This window comes from Mustela lutreola, chromosome 16 (assembly GCF_030435805.1).
Source record: "Mustela lutreola isolate mMusLut2 chromosome 16, mMusLut2.pri, whole genome shotgun sequence".
Lineage (NCBI taxonomy): Eukaryota > Metazoa > Chordata > Mammalia > Carnivora > Mustelidae > Mustela > Mustela lutreola.
This window is the reverse complement of record NC_081305.1, coordinates 52,688,770-52,714,739: the sequence shown is the minus strand read 5'-3', so window position 1 is coordinate 52,714,739 and position 25,970 is coordinate 52,688,770. Positions and strand designations below refer to the sequence as shown.

The window sequence follows — 25,970 nt, the reverse complement described above, 5'->3', positions numbered from 1 at the left end:
GTCCTCACGGGAGCTCACAGTTTCTGAGCTGCTCCGGACACAAAGGACTGGGAAGTTGGGCCTTTTCTGCATCTCTTGAGTCCTGCCTGCCGGTGAGCAGTTAGGAGAAGGAGCTCTGTTGCTGGATTTCAGGGCATTTTCTCCTGATGCAGCTGTGATTTCCCCACAGATCCCTCGTGAGGACGAAATCTAGAGGTGGAGGCGAAGGCAGAAATGGCCGGTTCTCAGGTGAGCCTGGTGTCCCCGCAGAGCAGAGCCATGTCCTCTTTTTCTCCGCAGACCCTCTCGTTTAGAAGGTACAGATGATGCCTCGAGTCCGGGTGCTTCTTGCTTCTGTGTTCACCTGTTTTTAAGATCTGGTCAGAAGTATACTCACGGTTAGGTCTTTAGAATGCTTCTCCATGTCCCAGAGCCTTCTGTCCTGTTCCAACCTGGCTTCGATAGGGCATCAGTCATTGTCACTTTGAATTAAAGCCCCTCGAGGAGTGAAAATATTCTGTTGGGGGCAGATCCGGAGGGGAAGGTGAAAAGTCCGAGCTTCCTGTGGCTGATGAGGCCTGGTCCTGGGATATCAGGGAGGGAAATCATTTCTCATTTGGGCTTTTTTGCATTCTTGATCAGCTGTGTGCAGCCAGGGAGTAAGGAAATGCAGATAAAAACTTGAAGGGTATGAGGTCCAGAAAAACGTTGAAAATTCCCATTCTAAAAAAGGTTGCGGGTATGTCTAGATTTTTAGAATGTGAAACAGATAATCTATTTAAAAGATAGGAGTTGCGCCTAGGGGGTCTCAATTGACTAAGCTTGGACTTTTGATTTTAGCTCAGGTAGGGATCTCAGGGTCCTGGACTGGTATTCCCGTTTCTGTCTCTGCACCCAGAGGGAGGCCGCTTGAGATTCAATACTCCCTCTTCTGCCCATGTCCATCTCCTCTGAAATACAAATAAATCTTGGGGACCGAGGGTGGTTCAGATGGTTAAGAGGGCTTTCTGCCTTCAGCTCAGGTCATGATCCTGGGATTTGGGATACAGCCTCACATCGGACCCCCAATGGGCCAGCATCCTCCTCTCCCTCTCCTTCTACCTGGTGGGAGGCCTCTTTGTTTTCTCTCTCACTCTCTTTGAAATAAATAAAATCCTTTTAAAAAAATATTTATTTGTTAGAGAATGAGTGAGAGGGCACAAGTATGTGAGCAGTGGGTAGAGGGAGAATGCTCCCTGCTGAGCAAAGACCACCCCCCATCCCCCATCCCACCTTCCCCCCCAAACCCAATCACCACCCCCACCTTCCCGCCCCAAGGTGGGAGGCATTCCCAGGACCTTGGGTCATGTCCTGAGCCCAAGGCTGATGCTCAACTCAGTGAATCATCCAGGCATTCCAATAAATAATTTTTTTAAAGATTATTTATTTATTTATTTGACAGAGAGAGATGACAAGCAGGCAGAGAGGCAGGCAGAGAGAGAGGAGGAAGCAGGCTCCCCACTGAGCAGAGAGCCCGATGCCAGGCTCGACCCCAGGCACCCAGGCACCCCCCAATAAATAAAATTTTTAAAAAGAAGATTATATAGGGGCACCTGGGTGGCTCAGTGGGTTAAAGCCGCTGCCTTCGGCTCAGGTCATGGTCCCAGGGTCCTGGGATTGAGCCCCACATCAGGCTCCCTGCCCGGCGGGGAGCCTGCTTCCTCCTCTCTCTCTATCTGCCTGCCTCTCTGCCTACTTGTAATCTGTCTGTCAAACAAATAAATAAAATTAAAAAAAAAAAGAAGATTATATAAATCTTTAGTAATTAGAATTTAAAAAAGGACTAAACTGGAGGCGCCAGTGGGTTAAGCCGCTGCCTTTGGCTCAGGTCATGATCTCAGGGTCCTGGGATGGAGCCCCGCATCAGGCTCTCTGCTCAACAGGGAGCCTGCTTCCTCTCTCTCTCTGCCTGCCTCTTTGCCTACTTGTGATCTCTCTCTGTCAAATAAATAAATAAAATCTTTTAAAAAAATTAAAGAAAAATAAAAAAGGACTAAACTAGTGATTTCTAGCACAAGGTGGCTCAGTGTTGTGTCTCTGTCCATCGCATGGGGCCCCAGATGTGGGTCCATGATTGGCTGGAAGCCCGTCCAGCAGCACTGATGAAATTCCCCTGAGGCAGGGCAAGGACTGGAGATATTAATTGAAGACCTAAGAGATGAGCAGGCAGGAGGGCACAGGTGAGCTTGTCTGCAAGGAGCAGTGGGTAGGGGGTTTTCTTAAGGGGAGTTATGGGGAACATGTGGAACCTTCCCATTTTTGGTCATTGTACTTGGTTTCAGAAGCCCATTGGTTCATTAGGACCTTGGGAATTTTGAGGTGGGTCCCCCGATGTGCCTGTCTGGACTCAGCCAAGTGGTCACTGGGGTTCTTCCTCCACTCCTTTGCTCAAGCCTGCTTGCCTAAAAGCAGCCTCTACAGATCGTATAGTGATTGAATTGTTTATGTATATCCAGTGTATTTCCAAAATTAGGTTTGTATTCTGAATTCCCGCTTTGAGTCCACAGGAATCACCAGGGGCGGTGTGTCCTTTGATGTGCATTAGGGGCCTATAGCAGTTTGTTTCTATTCAGCAGATGTGAACTTCTTTTATTGGCTTGGTGCTGTCTGCCAGATCCTCCCCTGAAAAGTTCCTATTTTCCCTCCTGTCATTTGTAAGGAACATAAGGTACTAGGCAATATGCAGAAACTATCACATTTCAGATATGAGCTTCTTTGATCTCGGGTAATCTTGCTTGTAGATTCTTTCTTTCTTCCTGTCTTTCTTTCTGAACATATTCTCAGTTGAGAGAGAGAGAGCACATGAGTGAGGAAAGGGGGAACGGGAGAAGCAGATTCACCACTGAGTGGGGAGCCCAACTTAGGGCTCCATGCCAGGAGTCTGGGATCACAACCTGAGCTGAAGGCAGACAAGGCAGACCCTTAACCTACGTCTTCAGGGTCCCCTTCCTTGTAGTTTCTGAGGAGGAGGACAACGTCAAAGGATGTGTGGACGGGCACCTGTTCGGCTCATTGGTGAAGCAACTGTCTTCTGCTTGGGTCATGTTCCCAGAGTCTGGGGATCAAATCCCTCATCGGGTTCCCAGCTCCACGGGGAGTCTGCTTCACCTTCTGAACTTCCCTCTCATTCTCTCCCTCAATGTTTCTCTCTCAAATAAAGAAATTATTTTTTAAGATTTTATTTATTTATTTGACAGACAGAGATCACAAATAGGCAGAGAAGCAGGCAGAGAGGAGGAAGCAGTTTCCCCCGGAGTAGAGAGTCCGATGTGGGGCTCAGTCCCAGGACCCTGGGATCATGACCTGAGCTGAAGGCAGAGGCTTTAACCACTGAGCCACCAAGGTGCCCCTCAAATAAGTAAATTCTTAAAAAAAAAAAAAGGTGTGAATGATGTTGGGTCCCCCCAAAATTGGGTACCCCAATAAGGGGTCCATGATTAAAGGAGTGAGACTGATACAAAGCAAAAGCCAAGCAAGGCTTTATTTCATGCCAAGCATCAAGAATCAGACCAACCATCAAACAGACTGGTCAGGGCTGCCCCTACAGAGAGGATGACCCCTCCTTTCCAGACTAACTTTTATAGAGCAAAGACCATGTGGTTGGGCCTGGCCACACACAGGTGGCCAATGAGATTGTAACACACAGAGGAAACTCCACAGTGATGCTACGTGACCAATTGAATTAAAAAATTTACCCTAGTAGACATTTGAACCAGCCTATCACTCCTTGGTTAGGATTGGTGCCAAAAGGCTCCCAAAGGGCGGGGACCCATACTCCTTGGTAGCTAGGAGACAGTATGTGCCCCCACTGGGCCTGACCCACCTTTGTAGTTGGACTTTGTTACATGGGACTGGTTTCCCAGACTTGCTTTTAAATAAGTTCCCCTGGGGGGTGGGGGCGGCAAGGTCAATTTAAGTCTTAACAAAAGGGCAGTTCAGCTGGGGTGGGGCTGCTCTGGCTGAATAGGTCTTACAGATAAAATTAAATTTCCTTCAACTTCCAACCTAGAAAAACATATGAGAAAGGCAGAGTAGGACATTCCTCAGGGAATTCACAACTGCTTCAAGGTTAATGTCTTGTTGGATGCAAAAAGCATCCTTAGCTTGACAATAGCCAGACTTGCAGGATCCTCTAATTCCTCTTTAACATTTGAAAGTTGCTTTAGAGACTTCTTGTACTCTATTCCCTAAATGTAGCTTGGACAGCCTCCTTCAAGCTTGTGGCCCACTGATAGATATCTGGAGGGTCTCCTGACTAAAGTGTTACTCTACAGTGAGTGGCCTCATCAAAACACCAGCTGGGAGGCCCTGAGGGTCCTGGAAACTTGCTTCCAAATTCCTAAGAGCCTCCTGCTATCCCTCACCACCTCCCCTACCTGACAGCTTAGAAGCAGTCACTGTTCACAACTTTCCTCTCCCCATGCTTTAGGACCACAGTGTTTGTACCACGGGTATCTCAACAATCTTTTCTTAATCATTCACTCCAGAACCCCAATATTTCACATCAGAAACATGTCTAGAATTGCTTGACCATAGGCTCCTCTCCCACATCCCAACACTTTGCACTGGACAAGGAGGGCTGTCACCTCTGTGTATTTGATGGAGCTGACTTCTGGGAGTGAAAGGAGTGAAAGTTCTCAGCCAGGCAGCCCCCTGCCCCATAGGTTTTTCTTTTAGAGAAGGAAAGGTCAGGTCTGGTTCAAGGTGGTGACACTAACTTCCTCTTTCATCTTAGGGACCATCGTGAACTGTGTCAATGGCCACTTGGTGACTGTGGTATTTATTGCAGGGACAGCTCACATTCAGGGATGTGGCCATAGAATTCTCCCTGGAGGAGTGGGGATGCCTGACCCACACTCAGCGGCAACTGTACAGGGATGTGATGTTGGAGAACTATGGACACCTCTGCTTCCTGGGTGAGGACGACTCCTTCCAGATTTCCCAAACCCCACTCAGGGTTCTGTTGTTTTTAACTTTATTTTTTATTTTTTATTAACATATAATGTACTATTAGCCCCAGGGGACAGGTCTGTGAATCACCTGGTTTACACACTTCACAGCACTCACCATAACACATACTCACCAATGTCCATAACTCAACCATCCTCCCCCTACCCCTCTCCCTGCCGGCAACCCTCAGTTTGTTTTGTAAGATTAAGAGTCTCTTATGGTTTGTCTCTCTCCCAATCGCACCTTATTTCTTTTTTCCTTCCCTACCCCCCAAACCCACCACTTTGCCTCTCAAATTCCTCATATCAAGGAGATCATATGATAATTGTCTTTCACTGATTGACTTATTTCCCTCAGCATAATACCCTCCAGTTCCATCCATGTCATCACAAATGGCAAGATTTCATTTCTTTTGATGACTGCATAGTATTCCATTGTGTATATATACCACATCTTTATCCATTCATCTATTGATAGACATCTAGGTTCTTTCCATAGTTTGGGTATTGTGGACATTGCTGTAAATATTCAGGTGCATGTGCCCCTTTGGATCACTACATTTGTATCTTTAGGGGAAATACCCAGTAGTGCAATTGCTGGGTTGTAGGGTAGCTCTCTTTTCAACTTTTGAGGAACCTCCATGCTGTTTTCCAGAGTGTCAGCACCAGCTTGCATTCCCACCAACAGTGGAGGAGGGTTCCCCTTTCTCTGCATCCTTGGCCAGCATCTGTCATTTCCTGACTTGTTAATTTTAGCCATTCTGTCTGGCGTGCCCACTCAGGGTTTTATTCCTTCCTGTGAAGACTGTCTCTGAGAATTCTCTTTGAATGACTGGAATTTAGATCCAGGCAGAGAGGGGAATAAGTAGAGGTTTGTAGATGGAGAAAAATCTTCATGATACTTCCTTTCCAGCCTCGGCTTCTCCTTCCTCAAGGTAATATCAACCCTGGTGTAGATGAATGGCAATTCTAAACACTTGATGACATAGAATGGCATTGTTTACCTCTTAAACTGAAATTTCCCATTCTCTCTCTTTTTTTAAAAAATTAAAAAAGTTTTTTTAAGGGACGCCTGGGTGGCTCAGTTGGGTAGGCGGCTGCCTTTGGCTCGGGTCATGATCCCAGCGTCCTGGGATTGAGTCCCACATTGGGCTCCTTGTTTGGCAGGGAGCCTACTTCTCCCTCTGCCTCTGCCTGCCACTCTGCCTGTGCTCGCTCTCGCTTCTCTCTCTATGACAAATAAATAAATAAAATCTTAAAAAAAAATTTTTTTTAAGATTTCATTTATTTGACAGACAGCAATCACAAGTAGACAGAGGGGCAGGTGGGGAGCTGGGAGAAAGTAGGCTCCCCGCTGAGCAGAAAAGGTGATGTGGGGATTGATCCCAGGACTCTGGGATCATGACCTGAGCTGAAGGCAGAGGCTTTAACCCACTGAGCCACCCAGGTGCCCCGAAATTTTCTCTTACTATCATGTCTACTACTTGGAAGTGGAGGTCAGGATGTGAACATTGGAAATGCCTCCAGTGTGTTCTAAAGAGACTGTTGGGAAACAGCTTTCACAAAACAATTTTCAAGAATTGTACAATGTCCTTTCTTCTCTACTGAACACAAGCCTGATGGGAAGTTAGAATCGGCAGCAATAGTCACTTTCCTTTTTCCTCATAAACAGGTCTCCTTCTGTCAAAGCCAGACCTGATCATGTTTTTGGAGCAAGAGAAGCAGCTCTGGGATGTGAAGAGAAAGGAGACTGTAGGCTTCCATCCAGGTAGGTGAGAATGAATGAGGCAGATGACAGAGGGGAGGTCCAAGTCTGAAGGAGGAAGGTAGACCGTAAGCTGTGGTTCGAGTAGCTCTCCTTGAATGAAAATCAGCTGGAGACATGCCCAGTTCTCTCTCTCTCACTGGATCCCAGAGGGACATCTTTTCTCTGACATTATCAAGCTCTTGAATTTTCTAGGGATTCTCCTTCAGCTCTAGTAATTGTCCATCACATCCACAGGGAGAGCCAGGAGATATGATTGGAGGTGGAGGGCCCCCCTAATCTAAGAGCTGCTCCATTTCTGTGAGGACCTGGGGAAATCTCTCTATTTTCTGAGGACCCATACGCTCTGGCCTTTGTCAATTCTGATTTTCATCATGAGACAAATAGGTCAGGGTAGTTGTATGCACACTGGGGTTTAGTGCAGAAATTCCCAGAACACTGGAGACAGATTTTTAATGTTTTCTGGCTTATGCTTTCTAATGTTTTTTTTTAATGTTTTCTGACTTATGCTTTCTACCACAACTTTTTTTTTTTTTTTTTTTTTTTAAAAATTTTTTTATTTTATTTATTTATCAGAGAGAGAGGGGGTGAGAGAGCGAGCACAGGCAGACAGAATGGCAGGCAGAGGCAGAGGAAGAAGCAGACTCCCTGCTGAGCAAGGAGCCCGATGTGGGACTCGATCCCAGGACGCTGGGATCATGACTTGAGCTGAAGGCAGCTGCTTAACCAACTGAGCCACCCAGTCGTCCCTCTACCACAGCTTTAATCTTAGTCTTAAAAAATTATCATTCAGTAACTTCATCGATAACAAAGCACCACCCTAAATATACTGCTTTATTTCTCTTCAAATGGTCTTTTTTCTTTTTTTCTTTTGTATTAAATACAGAAATTTCCACTCTATGAGTTCCATTCCCCAGTGGTGAAATAATGTAATGTCTCTGTTTCTTAGAATTTCTACATAATTTCTATTGGGGAACTAGCACATTTAGAACTTGAACTTGTAGGGCGCCTGGGTGGCTCAGTGGGTTAAGCCGCTGCCTTCGGCTCAGGTCATGATCTCAGGGTCCTGGGATCGAGTCCCGCATCGGGCTCTCTGCTCAGCAGGGAGCCTGCTTCCTCCTCTCTCTGCCTGCCTCTCTGCTTACTTGTAATTTCTCTCTGTCAAATAAATAAATAAAATCTTTAAAAAAAAAAAAAAAAAAGAACTTGAACTTGTAGCCTTTAATAAAATCTCATTTATTACCTTATTTTTAAATAATTGCATCATCGTATGTTTCTTCTATGAACTTCTTGTGACTTTGTCATGTGTGTTTTCACTTTCTAATCAGTTCTATATGAGATTTAGCTCTGAACTTTTTATGTCAAATGTCCCGATACGACATGGGCATGTGCTTTATAAGAAGTGAGTTAGGCAATTAGTAAAATTCCCATATATTTTCTTTAAAAATTGTATTTGTTCAAGACACACAGAGAGAGAATGAGTAGGGAAAGGGCAAAAGGAGAGGGAAAAGCAGACTTCCTGCTGATCAGGGAGCCCTATGTGGAGCTGGATCTCCAAACTCTGAGCCCATGACCTGAGATGAAGGAAGCTCCTTGACTGACCATGACCCCCCAGGTACCCCAGTCCCCTATGTTTGAAATATCCTTGTGTTCAGTAATGCAGTATTGCTTCATGGGTAATTAATCATGAGCTTTTTCTTCTACTTTCCTCAGAATGTATCAGAATTTAACCCCCAATACTGATTTCATATACACTGTCTCTTAGCATATTTTCCAACTTTCATAGTATTTGTTTATTTAGAAGTGAAGATATTGTTCATTTCCTCTGTCATAAAGAATGGATTATAGCATTACATTCTGTGTATGAGGAGGAATATATTAATAATGTAATACATTTCTTTCAAGCTGCTTAAGTGTTTGTAAAATTTTCATTTATACCTTTTTATGATTGATTTTAATGAGAATTCTCTATAATTTTATAGTCTATGAAGGCATGCCAATCAAATGCTTCCTTTTCATGGGTACGAGGATACTGTTTAAAATTATGGTTATAGAGAAGTTTCTTTTTCTGTCATGCATCAATGTTTTATTTAGAATTTCTTGGGTTGATTTTTCTCTTACTCCGTTTTCCTAATAATGTGCTTCCTATGTCTGGTTTATTGCACAATATTAGCGAGGTGTGGATTGGGTTTTATCTGTGTGTGTTATTACAGGGAGAGAATTTTCAGCTCAGTGTATTTCAAGACCATGTGAGTGTAATTTACTCATTAATGTAACTCAAAACAGAATGACCTTTATGCTTTTTGCCTGTAAATTATGTGTGTCTGTCTTGTATTTGTATGTTGCACATACATACTGTGTGACCCCTACTCTTTTTCTCCATGATGAGTGGTCAGTGAATGTTGTACTATGTCTAGGTGAGACGTCATCAACACAGAATTCATTTCATCATATATTTGTGGGTGAATTTTTATTCTCTCTGCATGAGAGACTTTTTTGAATTCAAAGTAATTTTCAATCGTTTTATACTTCTGTATCATGTTTTGGTATGAAATATGAAAGATTTATTTTATCTTCAATTGTAGGATTAATACCCATGGTATGCCTTGGTAACTTTCTCATTGACTTTTCTATCTTATATGAGTATTTTCGTTGTGGTTACCTTAAAGATTCTTTAAAACAACTTAGCTGCAGGGGCGCCTAGGTGGCTCAGTCAATTAAAAAGCCACTGCCTTGGGCTCAGCTCATGGTCCCAGGGTCCTAAGATCGAGTCCTGCATTGGGCTCTGTGCTCAGTGGGGAGCCTGCTTCCTCTTCTCTCTCTCTCTGCCTGCCTCTCTGCAAACTTGTGATCTCTGTCTGTCAAAAAATAAAATCTTGGGTGCCTGGGTGGCTCAGTGGGTTAAGCCGCTGCCTTCGGCTCAGGTCATGATCTCAGAGTCCTGGGATCGAGTCCCGCATCGGGCTCTCTGCTCAGCAGGGAGCCTGCTTCCTCCTCTCTCTCTCTGCCTGCCTCTCTGCCTACTTGTGATCTCTCTCTGTTAAATAAATAAATAAAATCTTTAAAAAAAAAAAAAAAAAAAATAAAATCTTAAAAAAAAAAAACCAACTTAGCTGCAAAATAAACCATTTAAAACTCAGTGTCAGTTACATAGAAAACTCTTCTTCCTGTCTCCATCCCTGCACCCCCTGCCCACTTTGTTACTAGTATCACAAATTCTTTTATGTTGTGTACTTCATGACCTACATTGATGATTTTTTAAAAACAAAACTCCGGGGGCACCTGGGTAGCTCTGTGGGTTAAGCCTCTGCTTTTGGCTCAGGTCAGGATCTCAGGGTCCTGGGATGGAGCCCCTCATTGGGCTCTCTGCTCAGCAGGGAACCTGCTGCTTTCTCTTCCTCTGCCTACTTGTTTTCTCTCTGCCAAATAAATAAATAAATTCTTAAAAAAAACAAGACTGTGTAGCAGATGTGACTGGTATCTCATTACAATACTAAAGCTTTTTTTTTTTTTTTTTAAAGATTTTATTTATTTATTTGACAGAGAGATCACCAAGTAGGCAGAGAGGCAGGCAGAGAGGAGGAAGCAGGCTCCCTGCTGAGCAGAGAGCCCGATGCCGGACTTGATCCCAGGACCCTGAGATCATGACCTGAGCCGAAGGCAGCGGCTTAACCCACTGAGCCACCCAGGTGCCCACAATACTGAAGCTTTGTGTAATTGTCTACATATTTATGTTCAGTGGAAGCTTTGTGTTCTTCTGTGGTTCAGTTTCTGATTAGAATCCTTTTGTTTCATCTAGAAAGGCTTCCTTTAATGGTTCTTGGAGGACAGATCTACTGGTAAATGTAGAGGGGCTTTCACTTGGGAATGTCTTTGTTTCTGCCTCTATGGAAAAGAATTTTTCTAGGCTAAGTATTGTTGGAGGCTATTTTTCAATCTTTGAGTACCTGAGTACCATTCCTGTTTGGACTACTGAGAATCCTACTAGTGATTTTCTTACTTTCTTTCTTTTTTTTTTTTTTTTAATATTTTATTTATTTATTTGACAGACAGATCACAAGTAGGCAGAGAGGCAGGTAGAGAAGGGGAGGCAGGCTCCCTGCTGAGCAGAGAGCCCTTGCAGGGCTCCATCCCAGGATCTTGAGATCATGACCTGAGCTGAAGGCAGAGGCTTAACCTACTGAGCCACCTGGGTGCCCCTGTCATTCTGTTTCAAAAGTCTCCTTTCATCTGTGGTGGTTGATGGGTTAATTACAACATATTGTGAGTCATCCTGTGTGTAGTCCACTGTATATACCATAGTTTTATAAGGAAGTAATTTGAAGAAATAAATATTAAGGCAATCATAGTGCACAGACATTTACTGTAGTGCACTGGATTTCTCAAGATAAACTTGTCTCTGTAAGTGGACCATTACTGATGAAAAGCATGTTACTCAGTCGTTAACTGTATTTGTTAGTAGACCTGAAAGGATTCAGGGGCAGGTGGATCTCTAGAGAGGGATCAGTATTTTCAGTGTGATTCTTTTTTTTTTTTTCTTTTGACTCTATTTTGTACATGCAGATGGATGTCCAACGCCAGAGTAGCAGAAGTTTCATCAGATAAACTACCCTTTTATCTTTTGTTTATACTGCTTTGATATCAGGGTACTGCTGACCTCACAGAATGGTTTTGAGTGTATTTCTCTATTTCAAAATTATAAGTTTTTTTTTTAAAAGATTTTATTCATTTATTTGACAGAGAGAGATCACAAGCAGGCAGAGAGGCAGGCAGAGAGAGAGGAGGAAGCAGGCTCCCCGCTGAGCAGAGAGCCTGATGCGGGGCTTGATCCCAGGACTCTGAGATCATGATCTGAGCCGAAGGCAGTGGCTCAACCCACTGAGCCTCCCAGGCGCCCCTAAGATTTTTTTTATTGCTAAGATTTTGATAAAGATTCTTGTGAATGATTTTTAAAAATGTTAGTTTCTTTTTCTTGTCCTGAACCATGGCTCACCATCTAATGCCTAGGGATACTACCCAACAATTGCTAATTGAACAGAGTCACTACAAATACAATGATAAGCCATAGCTACACAATTCTCAAGGACTGTCGATCAAATTTTACCCTGTATGTTTCTCCTGTTGTTTTGTGAGCATAGAGAACAGAAGCAGAGTTTTAGGGTTTTGATTGCAACAATGCAATGTGTTATATTAAGATAAAGATAGATTTTTGCAGTCCCAGAACTAACTAGGAAGAAGCACATGTACATACATATGTGTGTGTACCTGTATCTTCAGAAGGAAAAGGAATCTTGGTTCAAACCAGGTCATTTCCAAGTTTGAAAATTGATGATTTCCTAGCAAGCAAAGAGATTCTAGATTCATAACAGAAATAGTTTTCTCTGCATTGTATTGAATTTATGCTTCCTGCATCTCATGTATCTTAGTTTGAGAATCTGCCCATGTGAATCATCTCTTACATAACTGGGTTTTACTCCTGTAGGATCAACTCTGTTTTCCTTATTCCTGTGTCGACCTGTTGCTTACCTACCTTGATAGAGATTTTAACAAGAGTTTCCATGGAATAACATGATATCCAAAATTTAATTTAAATTTGAGAGTAGGGACACCTGGGTGGCTCAGTTGGTTAAGCAGCTGCCTTCGGCTCAGGTCATGATCCCAGGGTCCTGGGATCAAGTCCCACATCAGGCTCCTTGCTTGGCAGGGAGCCTGCTTCTCCCTCTGCCTGCCTCTCTGTCTGCCTGTGCTTGCTTGCTCGCTCTCCCTCTGTCTCTGACAAATAAATAAAATCTTAAAAAAAATGTGAGAGTAATTTTCCAGAGAGCATTATAAATTCCATTTAGTTAAACTGATAGACTTCACTCCTTCTTTTGCAATTGGAGAAATAAGAGTTCCTTAGTTGTTACTCTTTTCCCTTCTGGGAAGTGACATCATCCAAGTTGGTCACTTTATTTATTATTTATTTATTTTTTAAAGATTTTATTTATTTATCTGTCAGAGAGACTGAGCACAGGCAGATAGAATGGCAGGCAGGGGCAGAGGGAGAAGCAGGCTCCCTACTGAGCAAGGAGCCTGATGTGGGACTCAATCCCAGGACGCTGGGATCATGACTTGAGCCAAAAACAGCCACTTAACCAATTGAGCCACCCAGGAATCCCCAAATTGGTCACTCTAATGTAAACATTTGATTAGGTAAAAATGTGGAGATTTCATTAGTCATGGGTGTTTTGTTTTGTTTTAATGTTTAGTTGCAGGAAACAAAGATAGGACAGGGCTGGGAGCTGAGTAGATTTCTAACTTAAAAAGAACACAGTCTTCTGTTAGGAGTGATGGAGCAGCCCAGTAGAAGAGATGAAACAGGTCCACGGTGAAACATTGGCCTGAATTCTTCATGTGGGGAGAGGACCTCTGTCCAAAGCTATTCTACTGACTCTGAATCTTGAAGGAAAAATTGTACTTTCTTTCTTCCCAAACCCTCTCCAGTTCTTCTGTCTCCTCTCCATTCCAGTGATGGAGGCATCACAGCTGACTTTCCCTCCTGTGTTCTGGAAACCTCTTTGACACTGCACGCCCCCTCCCACATAAGCCACGCAGGCCCTTGCAGGCCTTAGGAGTAGCTTGGAGTTTTCTGATGCAACTGTAAATGGTTGATAACAGGATCATGTGAGGCCTATGTGCATTTTAAATACTATGTTGCCACCACTGCACTGGAAGAAAAGCAAAAATCCATCACTGGGCCACAGGATTAGTTTAGGCACTTGGCACTGGAAGTTGTGAGGACAGATAAAACATGATGTTGTGACAGTTTGAAAGAAAGGTAAGTACTGTGGAAATGAAATACGGTGAACTCTTGAAATGTGAACAAAGATCTGGTAGAGAGGTCCCTTTGGTCACTGCAAGGCCTTAGAGAAGCTACTCATGATGAGTGAATGGGACTGAGATTCGTTCCTGGGAAATGCGGTTGTCTGGGACGGCCGATGCTTTTCTCATGATGTAATGTATTCCATGCTGGTCCTGAGGACCAGTTGGTATTGAATGACAGAGATAATTGTACTTTCTGAGGCCCAGATATGTGGAGTGCATTGAGAAGGGGTATTGGTTGATTGAAATATGGTGGGCATAGTTTAAAGATGTCACATGACAATAGATGTTGAAGACGAAGAAGGCTGCTGGGTACTGCTAGTGAGAACCAGCCAGGTGTGTTCTGCGGTTGCACAAAGCTTTGATATCCCAGGAATATAACCCATCATAGGTCTGATCCAGGATGGATGGGTGACCTTGTAAGCATAATGACCTGTGATTGGCAGGGCCCTCCCTCACTTCCACTCAGCCCCATGATGAATCTCCTGTGCTCTGATCTATGTGCCAGGCACCGATTCATGGAGAAGGAAAACACTAATTAACCAGCAGTGATCATTTCTGCTTCAAAAAGCCTTCCCAGTATTTGGGAAAGCTGTCCCTGTGTTGTATCAGAGCCCATGCTGTCCCTACACTCCTCCTAACCGGAGTGAACAGAGGGTTTTTTTCAAGTTTTTTTTTTTTTTTTTTTTTTAAAGATTTTATTTATTTATTTGAGAGAGAGATAGTGAGAGAGAGCATGAGAGGCGAGAAGGTCAGAGGGAGAAGCAGACTCCCCATGGAGCTGGGAGCCTGATGCGGGACTCGATCCCAGGACTCCGGGACCGTGACCTGAGCCGAAGGCAGTTGCTTAACCAACTGAGCCACCCAGGCGCCCGTCAAGTTTTATAACTGCGCTCAATTTAGGCAAAGTCAGTTTTCAGGAGGAAGCCTAAGTTGAGACAAGTAATTCCATAAACTGAAGCCATTGGTATTAGTAAAAATGCAGGGAAAACTTGAACTTTATGAACACCATGGATTCAGTGGTTTCTGGTACAAAATCCAGCCTTACATCCAGAAGCAGATTGCACGTGCATTTCTTTGTGAAAGAGGGAGCCATTTCCATGAATATGGTGGTGCAGTGAATTTAAGAAGGAAAAATAAAAAGATGTCCAGAGAAGAATGACTGGTCAATATGGTTATACAGGGATACAGTTGGCTTGAAGGAAGAGTGATGGGAAGGGAAGGACTCCATGTTCACCTCTATGCTCTTTCCCCTTTTTAGGATCTTTTGAAACTCCTTTAAATGAGAGAGAGAGGATTTCTTGATTTATTGATTTGACAGAGAGAGGGATTACAAGTATACAGAGAGGCAGGCATTGAGAGGGGAAAGCAGGCTCCCTGCTGAGCAGAAAGCTCTGTGTGGGGCTCAATCCTGAGGAACACATTCCTGAGAGGAAACATTCAGTGACATGTGGCTCCAAGAACATGGGAGTTTGATGGTACCATTTCCCTTTCCCATCCTGTAACACATGACCTGAGCTGAAGGCAGAAGCTTTAACCCATTGAGCCACCCAGGTGCCCCCCGCTTTGAAACTCTTCATCATAATTCAGTCCTGGAATTGTGAGCAAAACATAGATTGTTGATGTAGGACCGATCAGTGGCACATTTGTGAAAAGTAGAAACTCCGACCCCATCCATATATCCAAATCAGAATATGACTTTTAAGATCTTCAGTTCATTGTCATATCCATTAATACTGGAGAAGTACACATCTAGCTCACCTACACTCTTCCATTATTCTGCTGTTCTACTCTATTTGATAACTGTGTCTTGTATGCCTTAAATCAGGATACGTGCTCTTCATTTCCCAGATTATTTTGTGTATGGGTTATCCCATGACTTCCACATAAAGTTAGGGTGGGTTTTGATCTTTGTGCAAAAATAGCATTGGAGGGGCACCTGGGTGGCTCAGTGGGTTGGGCCGCTGCCTTCGGCTCAGGTCATGATCTCAGGGTCCTGGGGTCGAGTCCCGCATTGGGCTCTCTGCTCAGCAGGGAGCCTGCTTCCCTCTCTCTCTCTCTGTCTGCCTCTCCGTCTACTTGTGATTTCTCTCTATCAAATAAATAAAATCTTTAAAAAAAAATAGCATTGGAGTTTTGGTAGAGATTGCATTTTCTGTAGATCGCTTCAAGATTTATTGTGTTTCGGGGCACCTGTGTGGCTCAGTGGGTTGAAGCCTCTGCCTTCGGCTCAGGTCATGATCCTAGGATCCTGGATCAAGCCCCGCATTGGGCTTTCTGCTTGGCAGAGAGCCTGCTTCCCCCTCTCTCTATGCCTGCCTCTCTGCCTATTTGTGATCTCTGTCTGTCAAATAACTAAATTAAAAAAAAAAAAAGATTTATTGCATTTCAAGTATTCCAGTGAAGGAACATAGATGTGTTTTCAATTTATTCATTCCTTGATTCCTACATAGTACATTACATGTTCCATAATTTCTGGTTTGACTTCTACCATTATGTTATATTGGAAGCATTTTTATGGGGGGGTGGTGTTCGTTCTAAAAGTATGATGTTTCAGTTTGGGGAATTGTTCTTTGTTGTGTAGAAACAAAACTAATTTTTATATGTTGATTTGTGTACCAGCTTTGTAAAATCCATATGAGTTTTAATAGGATTAAAACAGTAAGGCTTGGGACGCCTGGGTGGCTCAGTTGGTTAAGCAGCTGCCTTCGACTCAGGTCATGATCCCAGCGTCCTGGGATCGAGTCCCACATCGGGCTCCTTGCTCCGCGGGGAACCTGCTTCTCCCTCTGACTCTGCCTTCCACTCTATCTGCCTGTGCTCACTCTCGCTCGCTCTCTCTCTCTGACAAATAAATAAATCTTTAAAAAAAAAAAAAAAAAAAAAAAACAGTAAGGCTTCCCAGGAGAAGCAATGGCCCTGGAATAGGAGGATCCTAAACTCACGTGTCCTGTCATGAGCACCACTAGGCAACTGTCAGGTCATCCTAAATGCCCCAGACATTGGGCTGAGGAGTGACAGGACAGACTCCCAAGTGAATGGAGAGAAGAGGCAACATGGAAGATGGCATATAGTGTGAAGACATGGTTTAGGGAGGAGAGGGGTATAGCATTGTGGAGGGCAGGGAGCCCCAGTTGTGCAGTAGGTGTCATGACAGAGGAGCACTCAGGAGATGCCTAAGGAGGTTTCCCAAAGCCATTGGCTTAGAGAGGGAGAAGGGCTGAATTTTCTGAGTTCTTGGAACCAGCACATCTTATTTATTTATTTTTTTTAAATGGGTTATTGTTGACTCAATTTCTTTCTTTCTTTTTTTTTTAATTATTATTTATTTGACCGACAGAGATCACACATAGGCAGAGAGGCAGGCAGAGAGAGAGAGAGAGAGGGAAGCAGGCTCCCTGTGGAGCAGAGAGCCCGATGCGGGGCTCGATCCCAGAACCCCGAGATCATGACCCGAGCCGAAGGCAGCGGCTTAACCCACTGAGCCACCCAGGCGCCCCGGAACCAGCACATCTTAAAACCTGGAGTTTGAATGGTCTGTAAGTTTGGATGGGATAGAACCAGGAGGGCACGGGGGTGCTCTTGGAGAGAATGCTGACAAAGAACCTGGGGGCTCACAGCATGAAAACAGCCATCCGAAGAACACCTGGGGCATGCAGTCAGGAGAGTATTCAGTCTAGGAGCACATTCCTGAGAGGAAACATTCAGTGACGTGGCTCCCAGAACATGGGAGTTGGATGGTACCATTTCCCTCTCCCATCCTGTAGCACAAAGACAGAGCCCCACTCAGTGAGGACACTGGCTGTCTGCCTTGCTTGCACCAGGCCCCAACCCCTGTGACCTGAGGAGACTGCCCTTCTCAGTGAGGCTTGTCTCAGGCTTAGCAAGGTGAGCCCCTTCCTACATCTTGTCTCCTGAGAAAAGATTTTGCAGGGCTGCAGTCCTGGGGTAGTTGATGTCAGGTCTCCTTTCATGAGCAGACCAGAGCTCACCTAGTTCAAATTGGCCACATTCAGGCCAGGGACCAAGCAGGCAAGGAAGGAGACTGTAGCAGGCAAGGAGAGCCCTGCAGACCCCTGGCAGGAAGGATACAGCAGGAGACATCATTGGCTTTTCTGTCACAGAGAGCAAGGTAAAGACTAGACAAAATGCAAGATGAAAGAATTTATCCAAACAAAATCAGCAGATGAGACCAGGGCCAGAGATGCAGTGGAAACAGATTGTAGTAAGGAGCTTGATGGACAATTGAAGGCATCAATCACAAGGATACTGAAAGGGTTGAGAAAAGAATAGTGTGAACTTTACCACAGGGGTAAGAGTTAAAAAATAATTGGGTGGGGAGCACCTGGGTGGCTCATGGGTTAAGCCTCTGCCTTCGGCTCAGATCGTGATCTCTGGGTCCTGGTATAGTCCCGCATTGGTCCCTCTGCTCAGCAGGGGGCCTACTTCTCCCTCTCCCTCTGCCTGCCTCTCTGCCTACTTGTGATCTCTGTCAAATAAATAAATAAAATTTTAAAAAATAAGAATAAAATTTTTTTAAAAATTGAGTGCTTTGTGGCTAATTTGGGTAAGCCACTGACTCCTGATTTCTGCTCAGATCTTGATATCAGGGTCCTGGGATCCAGGTTTAAGTCAGCCTCTGCAGTTAGTGTGATGCCTGCATGTGATTTCCTCGCTCTGCAATTCCTACCTGAACCCTTAAGATTGACCCCATCCCAAATATATGTCTTTCTAAAAACAATGCAGTAAGCAAGATTAGAAACAGGCTTGAAGTTAGGAGGCTGGAAGAAGCAGAAAAACGACTTTGTCACATAGAGGAAAAAATAAAGGAAAATACTGAATTTGAACAAAGGGAGGGAGAAGAATCATGCAACATGGGATTTATTTAGGGAACTCATAGCCACCATCAAAAATAGTAAGATTCCCAGGTCTTGGGCTTTTCTGTGCTGGGAGAGTATTGCTTCCAAATTCAACCCTCATGCTTCTTACTGGTCTAAAGAGATTTCCCATTTTTTTGGTTCAAGGTTAGTAATTCATTCTTAATAACTTGTCTATTTTTAGAAATTCTGTTTTTTTCCCTAAATTTACCTTTTTGTTATTACATAATGGTTTATGGAGTTAAAGCATTGCCAGTTTTATTTTATTGATTGAAATGGACATTACACTCAGTGTTCCATTAGTGTTAATCTGCTCTCTATTTTATTTTGGGTTTTTCTTTATTTTATTCCTCTACTAAGTTTCATTTAATTCTCTTCCTTTTTTAATTCTTCTGGTGGAAATTCAGTTGTTTATTCAAACATTTTCTTGACTCTGTGTTATATAAGATGAAAAAAATTGGGAAATGGAAAGCCTAGTAGGGAAAAACTGGCAGCAATGAACAGTACAAACAAGGAATAAAAACAGTAAAAAATATTAAAATGATGATATTTAGGGATTTCTAGAATTGTGTAATGTGTAAACAGAGAAAGTTTCAGTGTTTCTTTTTCAGTTTAGATTCCTTTACTCTATTTTTGCTTGCATAATTCTTCTGACTGGAGTATCCAGTCAGCATATTCAAGGCAGTGGTGGGTTACTTCATTAGCTGCTGATCATAGAGGAGAAGCTTGCAGGCTTTCCCTGTTGAATAGGTTTCAGGTATTCATACATCTGGCATTCATCAGTTGGGGTTTTCCTTCTCTCTCTACCTTGAGTGTTTTTAACATGACATGTTGTCCAATACCACCATATTTCTATTCTGTCTCTGTTAATATGATCATGTCATTTTTGACCTTCGTTCTGTTAATGTGGGGTCTTTAATTTATGGTTTTCTGTATGTTGGAGCACCCTTAATTCCAGGTCTATTTACTACTTGATCATCTTGTAAAAAGGGAAAATGTGTGTTTGATTCAGTTTCCTCTATTTTATTGTGGACTTTTGAGTGAATATTCCTCACAGGTGGTAGCTTGTAAACTTCATCATTTGTAGTGTCTTCATCTGTCTTGGATGAGCTGGTAATGCTAGTGCCACAGAGAGAGTGTTCTGCTAGCTTCTCTGATTGTCACTCCTTGGAAATATTTGAGGAGATTTGCAGTCCTTTCTCCTTCAGTGTCTGTTTGAAGATCCAGTGAATTCATCTGGCACACAATTTTTGTTTGTTGGGTTTTTTTCTTTTATTCTTCTTTCATTTGGCTTCGTATTTGTGGATTGGTTGAGATTTTTTTCTACTTTCTGAGTGATGGGAGTCTAAATTGGTTATACATTTTTGAAATGTATACTTGCCTTTTATTAACAATTTGTGGGCACTGATTATCCATTGTTGCCTCTTACAATTACTTTTATTTCTACGGTCAGTTATACTGTATCTGCTTTCACTTCTTCACCTCTCACTTTAGTTGGTCTTTTCCATGTTCTTAATTTAGTTCATGGGCTGTCAGTGGTGTTGATCTTTTCTGACAAACAATTCTTCCTGTGGATGATATGTTCTATTTTTACTGTACTCTAGTTGGTTCATTTCAGTTTTCTGTTTCAGTATCCATTGTTCTGCTGACCCTTTTCCTGATTATTTTCCTGATTATTAGAGATACAGGAAAGTGATTTGTCTACATCATGACCATACAGCAGAATTATCTGTTAGACTCTGTGCTCAGTACACTCTGTCCATGTTGTGTGTCCATGGAGAAATGAAGTCCTGATGATTCCTTCTTAGCCATCTTTCTGACTTTGTCTGATTCACTTGATGGTTCTATTTAAAAAGTCTTCAGTTTATTCTTCTGAATGTAGTAAGTGCAGTGATTTTACTTTTATTTGGTATTTTTCAGCTGTATCTTCACATGACACCCAGAGTTTCCTGCTAAAGCAGAGCCTAGAAGATTCTTTCCAGACAGTATCAGTGTACAGATACAAACATAGTGCTGTTGAGACTTTGCACTTATGTACAGACTGGGACAGTGATGGGGATTGTGACGGGCATCAAAGAAATCCTGGACGATACACCCAAACCAAAACCATGGTCCTTAATGAGAATCTCCGTGTCCCAAATGGTGATGGATATAAATCGCCGTGGAAAACCTCCCTCTTTAAGTCAACTGTTTCTGCAGAGCAGTGTGTTTCTGTCAGCACAAGCTCCAATCAAATATTCAAATATAGCTACTTGAGGACAGAACATTTGCAACATCTGGAAAGTAACCTAGACCATGCTGAGAATAATGATTTGACCCATTTGAAAGATAAGATTGGCCTCACTTTTCAATCAGATATTTCTGATCATCAGAGATTTAGAAATGAAGAACAAAGTGCTCCATGGGATCCATACGAGAGGAGCTTCACTGAGGAGTTGACCCTCCAGAATGACAAGAGGGTTTCCACTGAAGACAGAATAGCTCAGTGCACTGAATTTGCGAAAACATTGAACCAGGGCTCCGGTGTTCAGAAATGTGTCAGGGCTAGGTTTGCAGAGAACCATTATGAATGTGATAAACGTGGGGAAGGCTTTAATCCAGCCTCTAACCTCAGTATACATAATGGTCACCGTTTGGGAGACAGTCCTCATAAATACAATGAATGTGGGAAAGCTCATAACCAGTCCTCCAGTGTTGGTGATCATCAGAGAATCCATGAGGGAAAAAGGCTATTCAGATCTAATAAAGCAGGTACCATGTTTAGCCAGTTATCAAGCCTAAATATACATAACATAGTTCCTAGGGGAAAGGAAGCTTACAGTTTGAAGGAATGTGGTAAATCCTTTGACTGCCACTCAACACTATCTCAACATCAGCAAATGCATACTGGGGAAAAAATACACAAATGTGAAGGTGGTGGTAAAACCTTTAAGGTATGTCCATCAATAAATGGACATGGACAAACCTATACTGGAGAAGAACGTTACCAATGTCAAGAATGTGGCAAGACCTTTAACCGCACTTCACAGCTTATTCAACATCACAAAATTCATACTGGAGAGAAACCTTACCAATGTGAAAAATGTGGTAAGAGCTTTATACAGAGCTCAGCCCTTATTCGACATCACAGAATTCATACTGGAGAGAAGCCTTACCAATGTCAAGAATGTGGCAAGGCCTTTACCTGCCCTTCACAACTTACTCAACATCGCAGAATTCATACTGGAGAGAAACCTTACCAATGTAAAGAATGTGGCAAGGCCTTTAATGACAGCTCAACCCTTTTTGAACATCACATAATTCATACTGGAAATAAACCTTACCAATGTCAAGAGTGTGGCAAGGCATTTGTTTACAGCTCAAGGCTTGCACAACATAACAGAATTCATACTGGACAGAAACCTTACCAATGTCAAGACTGTGGCAAGGCCTTTTACCAGAGCTCACATCTTAGCGAACATCACAGGATTCATACTGGAGAGAGACCTTACCAATGTCAAGAATGTGGTAAGGGCTTTAACAACAGCTCAGCCCTTACTCAGCATTACAGAACTCATACTGGAGAGAAACCTTACCAATGTCATGAATGTGGCAAGGCTTTTAACCACAACTCAAGCCTTACTCAACATCGCAGAATTCATACTGGAGAGAAACCCTACCAATGTCAAGAATGTGGCAAGGCCTTTTCCCGGAGCTCAAGTCTTAGTGAACATCACAGAATTCATACTGGAGAGAAACCTTACCAATGTCAAGAATGTGGTAAGGCCTTTAATGACAGCTCAACCCTTATTCAGCATTACAGTATTCATACTGGAGAGAAACCTTTCCAGTGTCAAGAATGTGGCAAGAGGTTTAACGTGAGCTCAGTGCTTACTCGACATCACAGAATTCATACTGGAGAGAAACCTTACCAATGTAAAGAATGTGGGAAGGCCTTTAAGCAGAGGTCAAGTCTTACTGAACATCACAGAATTCATACTGGAGAGAAACCTTATCAATGTCAACAGTGTGGCAAGGCTTTTAACCACAGCTCAACCCTTATTCAGCATCGCAGAATTCATACTGGAGAGAAACCTTACCAATGTCAAGACTGTGGCAAAGCCTTTAAGTGGTCTTCACTCTTTAATCAACATCGCAGAATTCATACTGGAGAGAAAACTTAATGAAAGTCAAGAATGTGGCATAGGCTTTTTGTGGCCCTCAGACCTTCCTTGATCACAGAATTCATGCTGGAGAGAAACTACAAACACTAAGAATGTAGCAAGGCTTTAACGGGACTCAATCCTCACTAAACATCAGAAAATTCATACTAGATAGATAGCTTACCAGTGTACAGAATGTGAGAAAGGGGGCACCTGGGTGGCTCAGTTGGATAGGTGGCTGCCTTAGACCCTGTTCCTGATCCCAGGTTCAAGTGCTGCAAGAAGCCTACTTCTCCCTTTCCCTCTGCCTATCCCTCCTCTGTACTTGTGCTCTCTCTCCATCTCTGCCAAATAAATAAATACAATCTTTAAAAAAGAAGAAAGAATGTGAGAAAAATCAGTTAAGGAGTGCTTACCCATTCATGCACATCAGAGAATTCATTTTGGGCAATAACCTTGCAAATATAACAAGTGTGACAAGGCCTTTGTCCAGCATGCACGCATTAACTAAAGAGAGAATTCATACTGGAATGACAGCCGATGAATAATGTGGCACACCCTCTAGCTGCAAACGACTGTTACTAGGCATCACAGAATTCGTACTGGAGAGAAAATTATGGATGTATGTGAGAAAATGCCTAAGGACTGTTCCCTCCTCACTCCATATCAGAGATTATATATAGGAGAGTTCGTGTACAAATACTAAGATTGTGTCTGCGGGGCACCTGCCTGGCTGAGATGGTTGAGCAGCTGCCTTTGGCTCAGGTCATGATCCTGGAGTTCTGGGATGGAGTCCCACATTGGGTGCCCAGCTTCACGGGGAGTCTGCTACTCCCTCTGACCTTCTCCCCTCTCATGCTCTTTCTCACTGTCTCTCTCCAATGAATAAAGTTTTTTTTTAAAGATTTTATGGGGGCGCCAGGGTGGCTCAGTAGGTTAAAGCCTCTGCATTCAGCTCAGGTCCCAGTGTCCTGGGATGGAGCCCCACATCGGGCTCTCTGCTCAGCAGGGAGCCTGATTCCCCACCTCTCCCTGCCTCTCTGCCTACTTGTGATCTCTGTCTGTCAAATAAATAAAATCTTTAAGAATTTAAAAAAATTTTTTTAAATTTTTAAAATCTCTGTCAAATAAAATTAAAAAAAAAATTTTTTAAAGATTTTATTTATTTGACAGACAGAGATCACAAGTAGGCAGAGAGGCAGACAGAGAGAGAGGAAGGGAAGCACGCACCCTGCTAGGCAGAGAGCCTGTCACGGTGCTCAATCCGAGGACCCTGGGATCATGACCTGAGCCAAAGGTAGGGGCTTTAACCCACTGAGCCACCCAGGCACCCCTAATATATATATTTTTAAAAAGTGCCTGACCTCTCACTGGAACCAAAACTTAACTAAAATCATACTTACCATATAGGAGTAAATGTTTGAAATGTAAGGGACGTGGCCAAGCATTTAACTGGAATTCAGTCCTTCCTCAGTATCTCAAAACGCATACTAGATTCAAACCCTTGCAACATAGTGAATGTGGGAAGACCCTCAATTCAGTATACATTGGAGCAAACACAAGAGAGAGCATTAAGGAAAGTTAATTGAAAGTTAGCATTGTTTAGAAAACTAATTATTTGAATATCAAATGCCAATATATGTAAAAGAAATCAAGCCAATGGAATATATTATTTACTCACATTATTCTGTATGAACATAGTGATTATAAGGAAAAATCAAACACTTAGAAAATGCATGTGGTATTCTGTTGAACAGATTTAGAGGGTGGAGTTTCACATATTATAAGGGATTATAGTATATTTTCATTCTTACATCGACCACATTTGAGATTTGTGACTGACTATATTATAATCTGTTTTCCTCTGAAATCAGTCCCCAAAATTCCTCTCTTTATCATGGGTGTGTAAGACCATGTGGTTGATTGCTGGTACATCAGAGATATTAGATGTCCTGCTCCATTAAGTGGGAGGCAAGCGTACCTAATTTTCCATGGAAGAGGACCGTATGATATACAACATCTGAAGTACATCTCAGTGGAAATGGTGCTTACGGTTATAACACTGATGTAAGATTCCATGGGATAGGTGTTCAGAGCTCACACTTCTGCATGTATTGAAACCAAAGAACTTCCTCAATATTAGAAATACAAGATTTTCCTGATTATTCTTTAAGGAAAAAGGTTGCCGTCCACTAAACTACCAATGTATCATGCTAAGTGCAATTGTTACAGAGTATGACTCCAGAATATAATATATTTTCATTAATAAAACCCGTTTTTAACATGGATATGGGTGTGTCATGAATTATGTGTTATCCTACGTCTAGTGTTCGTCTGTCTCATTGAGGGTTGTAGGGTGCTGATCAAGTCAACCCCCTGTTTGATACTGGAGTAAAACAATATACCTAGGAATCCATTTTCCCAGTGGTCTGAAGGTTTAAGGGATATGTGATTATGTTTTCCCCTAGTCTATGCTGTGATTTTCTCCTCTTTGTGAATACGATGATACTACTGTGGGTGTATTACCAAGGTATATAACAGAGAGATGTTGATGTTTTAGCTCACGTACTCCATGATGCTGCTACTGGGCATTGATTTTGTGTAGCCAGTAGTTTTGCAGAGACCTTGCACTGCCAAGAACCCTTCTCAATAGTGCATTCCCCAATCAGCACTCTGTAGGGTCACAAGTTAGGAGGAGGTGTGATAAGACATACGCACTCCGACCTTGTGAGCCACCATCTCTCCTTTCTTCCAATTCTTTCCCTTCCATGTCCCATAGAGGAGAAGACTCCTCGCCCAGGCCTTCCCTAAATCTGTTTCAGTCAAAATGGCATATTTTCGACTTAGATTTGGGACTCTATAGCACTGAACCATGGCATGCTATGTGTGTAATAGATACCCCATAAGAGAGGGGCGCCTGGGTGGCTCAGTAGGTTAAGCCTCTGCCTTCGGCTCGGGTCATGATCCCAGGGGCCTGGGATCCTGTCCCGAATAGGGCTCTCTGCTCAGCAGGGAGCAGCTTCTCCTCATCTCTCTCTCTCTCTCTGTTTCTCTGTCTATTTGTGATCTCTCTGTCAAATAAATAAATGAAATCTTAAAAAAAAAAAAAAAGATCCCCATAAGAGAGAAATCGGTCCCAATAGGAGTCATGTGGTAACCCAGGAGAGACGGAAAATATTTAAGATGAAAAATTAGCATGTAGGGGCACCTGAGTGGCTCAGTGGGTTAAAGCCTCTGCCTTCAGCTCAGGTCATGATCCCAGGGTCCTGAGATTGAGCCCCACATTGGGCTCTCTGTTCAGTGGGGAGCCTGCTTCTGCCTCTCTCTCTGCCTGCCTCTCTGCCTACTTGGGATTTCT

At 43.0% G+C, this 25,970-nt stretch overlaps 1 protein-coding gene across 1 annotated transcript in view; it reads left to right on the top strand.

Moving 5' to 3' along the window:
- Positions 1-24,901, top strand: part of LOC131817373 (zinc finger protein 345-like) — a 36,917-nt gene extending 12,016 nt beyond the window's left edge. Inside the window, exons 2-5 of the mRNA XM_059150654.1 lie at positions 170-228; positions 4,808-4,934; positions 6,640-6,735; positions 20,391-24,901. Of these exons, the coding sequence (XP_059006637.1) occupies positions 214-228; positions 4,808-4,934; positions 6,640-6,735; positions 20,391-22,633 (2,481 nt within the window). The 5' untranslated portion in view covers positions 170-213 and the 3' untranslated portion in view covers positions 22,634-24,901. The remainder of the gene's footprint in view (positions 1-169; positions 229-4,807; positions 4,935-6,639; positions 6,736-20,390) is intronic.
- Positions 24,902-25,970: the final 1,069 nt, after the last annotated feature.